The sequence below is a fragment of the Spinacia oleracea genome, chromosome 3 (assembly GCF_020520425.1).
Source record: "Spinacia oleracea cultivar Varoflay chromosome 3, BTI_SOV_V1, whole genome shotgun sequence".
Classification (NCBI taxonomy): Eukaryota; Viridiplantae; Streptophyta; class Magnoliopsida; order Caryophyllales; family Amaranthaceae; genus Spinacia; species Spinacia oleracea.
This window is the reverse complement of record NC_079489.1, coordinates 144,396,750-144,400,229: the sequence shown is the minus strand read 5'-3', so window position 1 is coordinate 144,400,229 and position 3,480 is coordinate 144,396,750. Positions and strand designations below refer to the sequence as shown.

At 35.4% G+C, this 3,480-nt stretch overlaps 1 protein-coding gene across 1 annotated transcript; it reads right to left on the bottom strand.

Moving 5' to 3' along the window:
* Positions 1–334: 334 nt before the first annotated feature.
* Positions 335–2,909, bottom strand: LOC130470144 (uncharacterized). The gene is made up of 4 exons (XM_056839755.1): positions 2,750–2,909; positions 2,313–2,548; positions 1,141–2,223; positions 335–1,009 (listed from the first exon to the last, which is right to left on the bottom strand). Exons 1-4 carry the CDS (start codon positions 2,907–2,909, stop codon positions 335–337), a joined length of 2,154 nt encoding a protein of 717 aa, XP_056695733.1.
* Between the last annotated feature and the right edge of the window lie 571 nt (positions 2,910–3,480).

Here is a 3,480-nt window from a genome sequence, read left to right as displayed (position 1 = left end):
CCCTAAAAGTCTCTAAGTCTTAAGCATGCTTTGGCTTGTCTTAAGTCTTTTAAGATTCTAGGTAAGAAAAAGCCAATTGCTGGTAACAGGGGCGAAGCCAGACTCGGATATTAAGGGGGGCCAGACGACTCGAATAAAATTTAAACATAAACAGTACAAAACAAAGTAGGAAATATATTAAATTATAACATGATATCCAACAACAATTAGCTTTTACATTACATAAGCACCATGCTGGCTTTTTCCAAAATAAAGGTTAGTAGTGTTTCAAACCTCTACAAAAAGGATTCAAAATCCAAATTTAAGATCCATAAACATGAAGTACAAAAGATAATCAAAGTAGCGCTCTACGCTCCTTCATGTCACGAAATCCGTTTATAATGGAATCCACACTAAACTTCTTAGCAATCTCTCTTTCAATGTAGATAATCAAGCAATTCTCCAAGAAATCATCATCCATCTTATTTCGGAGTCTAGTTTTGACAATGGTCATAGCAGAAAAAGCACGCTCAGTAGTAGCTGTTGAGACCGGCAAAGTTAATATGAGCTTAATCAATCTATGAATAAGTGGATAAATATCTGATTTTTTGGTCTCCACCAACCATCGGCATAATTCAGAAATACCAGATAGTTTTTGCGCATCACCATTTTTAGTGATCTCTGCCTCAAAATGAAGTAATTGAACTCTCAGTTCTTCTTTCTCAAAATCTGTAAAATCTTGAGGATAGAACTTGTGAACAAGCTTGCATAAGTTGTCGACCTGAAATCCTTTGCACCATTCTCTAGGATCCAAAGCACAACTAAGCATGAGAAACTCCACTGCTTTCTCACTAAATCTGTTGTTCAGTTCCTGTAATTGGAAATCAATAGCAGCATTGAAAATATCAACTCGATAATGATGTTCAACTGAAACATTATCTCTTTGACGTCGAGCACGACCTCGTCTCTCTACATAACAAGTACTCATATCAGGGACATCAACAGATTGAACTTCACAGAATGATTTCACCTTGAAAAAAAATTAATGCCAATATTAGTAAAAAGTAATACGAACTATGAGAGAGAAAAAAAAAGTGGAGTACATAACTTTTGGAGTAAAATATGAAACTAAATGGAATTTTGAAGTTCATATCATCTTACCTTTGCAAGAAGTGTTTCCCATCCGTTATCTCTTAAATTTTGGAGAAGATCCTTTGTGCTTGAGACAAGGTGCATTGCATTTAATATATCTTGAGACTTGCGTTGCAAAGCTTGGCAAAGAGAATCTGTAATCTCCATAATTTCTTTCATGAGATGTAAGACAAAAACAAATTCAAAGGAATTCATAGCCTCAAGAGATGAAAATGCTTCCCCTCGTTGAGAAGGAGTATTTCCCTCATCCACAATTTTTCCAAGAACATTACATGTTGCCCTGAACATCTTTATCAAGCTCGAAATAGATTTCAAATGGGAACTCCAACGTGTGTCTCCAGGTCGCTGCAAATTCATCATTTGATTGAGGCCCGTCCCAGTTTGAAGCTCATTACTTTCAATCAAAGAAGCAATTTCAGTGGCAAAAGTGGCTCTCAGTTCATCACTACGCTTGCAAGAACCCAAAACAAAAGTGACAATGGAAGCCAATTTAGAAAAGAATTGATAAACAGGGATTACTTCTTTAGATGCAGCAACTAATGCCAATTGCAACCGATGAGCAAAACAATGAATGTAGTAAGCATAAGGACATTCTCTAGAAATAAGAGCTTGCAACCCATTCCATTCCCCTCTCATGTTACTTGCTCCGTCATAACCCTGGCCTCTTATATTTCGAATATCAAAACCATAGTGAGAGAGAACTGAACATATTTCATTTTTTAGAGTCATAGACGAGGTGTCAGAAACATGAACGAGGCTGAAAAAACGCTCTCTTACAAAGCCATCATTGTCAACATATCTTAGAACAATGGCCATTTGCTCCTTTCTTGACATGTCACTAGCTTCATCAACAATGATGCAATAGTTTGCATTGTTTATTTCTTCACGTATTGCCCACTTTACCTTCTCAGATACAACTTGTAAAATCTCTTTTTGTGAGTCTGGGGAGATATAAGAAGCATTTTTTGGGGCATTGTCTAAGACAACTTTGGCAACATTTTTATCATAGGAAGACAAGAGAGTTACAAGCTCTAGAAAGTTACCACGATTTACAGAGCCTCTTTTTTCATCATGGCCTCTCATGGCGCATCCCTGAAATACCAATATAAGACTGCATCAATAGAAGCTTTTAGTCGCAATCGATTATCTGCTATTTGCTGCAATGTTTGTCTCATAATTACATGTGGCATATGTTGAGCTTGGTTCAATAAATCTTCACAAGCTTGCTCGCATAATTTATGAGATGAATTTGGGTCTTTACCCACATGATTTAGTAAAGGGCATCTCATCCCATTTCTAACTTTCTTCCAATTACGAAATCCATCTACTGTGAAGGCCCTTTGTCCTGGATGACCATTAGGCTTATTAAAGAGAAAACACAGAAGACAAAACACAGCATCCACTTCTTGAGAATACTCTAACCAAGATCGATATAATGAAAACCATGAAGATTGAAAACGACGTTGATGAGAGGATGGTCCATACTTTTTATACTCCGAAAGTATGGGTTGATAAGGACCTAGGCTTAAATAAGCTCGCCGAATAGCATCTTGTTGTTCAACAGGGTACTCCCAAATTTATTTTCTCTTCCCGGGATCACGTTCAATGGAATTGGTACCAATTTCTTCCATAGTTTCAACTCTATGGTGTTTTGAAGGTCGGTTTTCTATGGCTAGATTTTCAGCTAGTAGAGAAGAGAAGTCACCATCCCCATTATTTTCAGAAATTTCAGTGCTTTTTCGTTTAAATATTGAATCAATTTTACTTTGCTTTCCCATTAGCAATGTGAAGGACAACTGCTAAAAACAATCACCTTAAATTAATTTCCCAAATTTAAAGTAATAATAACAATTATTCTAAATAACAACATGACCACTAAATTGCAAAACATTAGAAATCAAGCATTAGGAATCAAACAAAAGTACAAACAGATCAAGGGATGACAAAATAAAGTTAATTAGGGTGATAATTATTACAATTTCACATATACTTCGTAATAATAATATATGCTCAAAATTAAATTAATTGAAAAATAACAAGAAATCATAAACTCACAAATTAAAGAATCAAAGATGGGATTTGTATCATACCTTAAACTGTTGTTGTTTGAATGATGAACAATTTTCTGGGTTTCTAACAGATTATGGAAATGAGAGGGAAAGTTTTATTTTTTTTTTCTGTGCTCCATATATACGAAATTGAAATAATGAGAGAGAGTAAGAGAGAGAAAATAATCTCCATAGAAAAGTCTGGAAACTTGATGTTCCCAATGAGAGTACTAGCTTGATTACTTACTGATACACGGCAACGTCTTGATACACGGCAAAACTATGTACTTTGTTTTAGTGT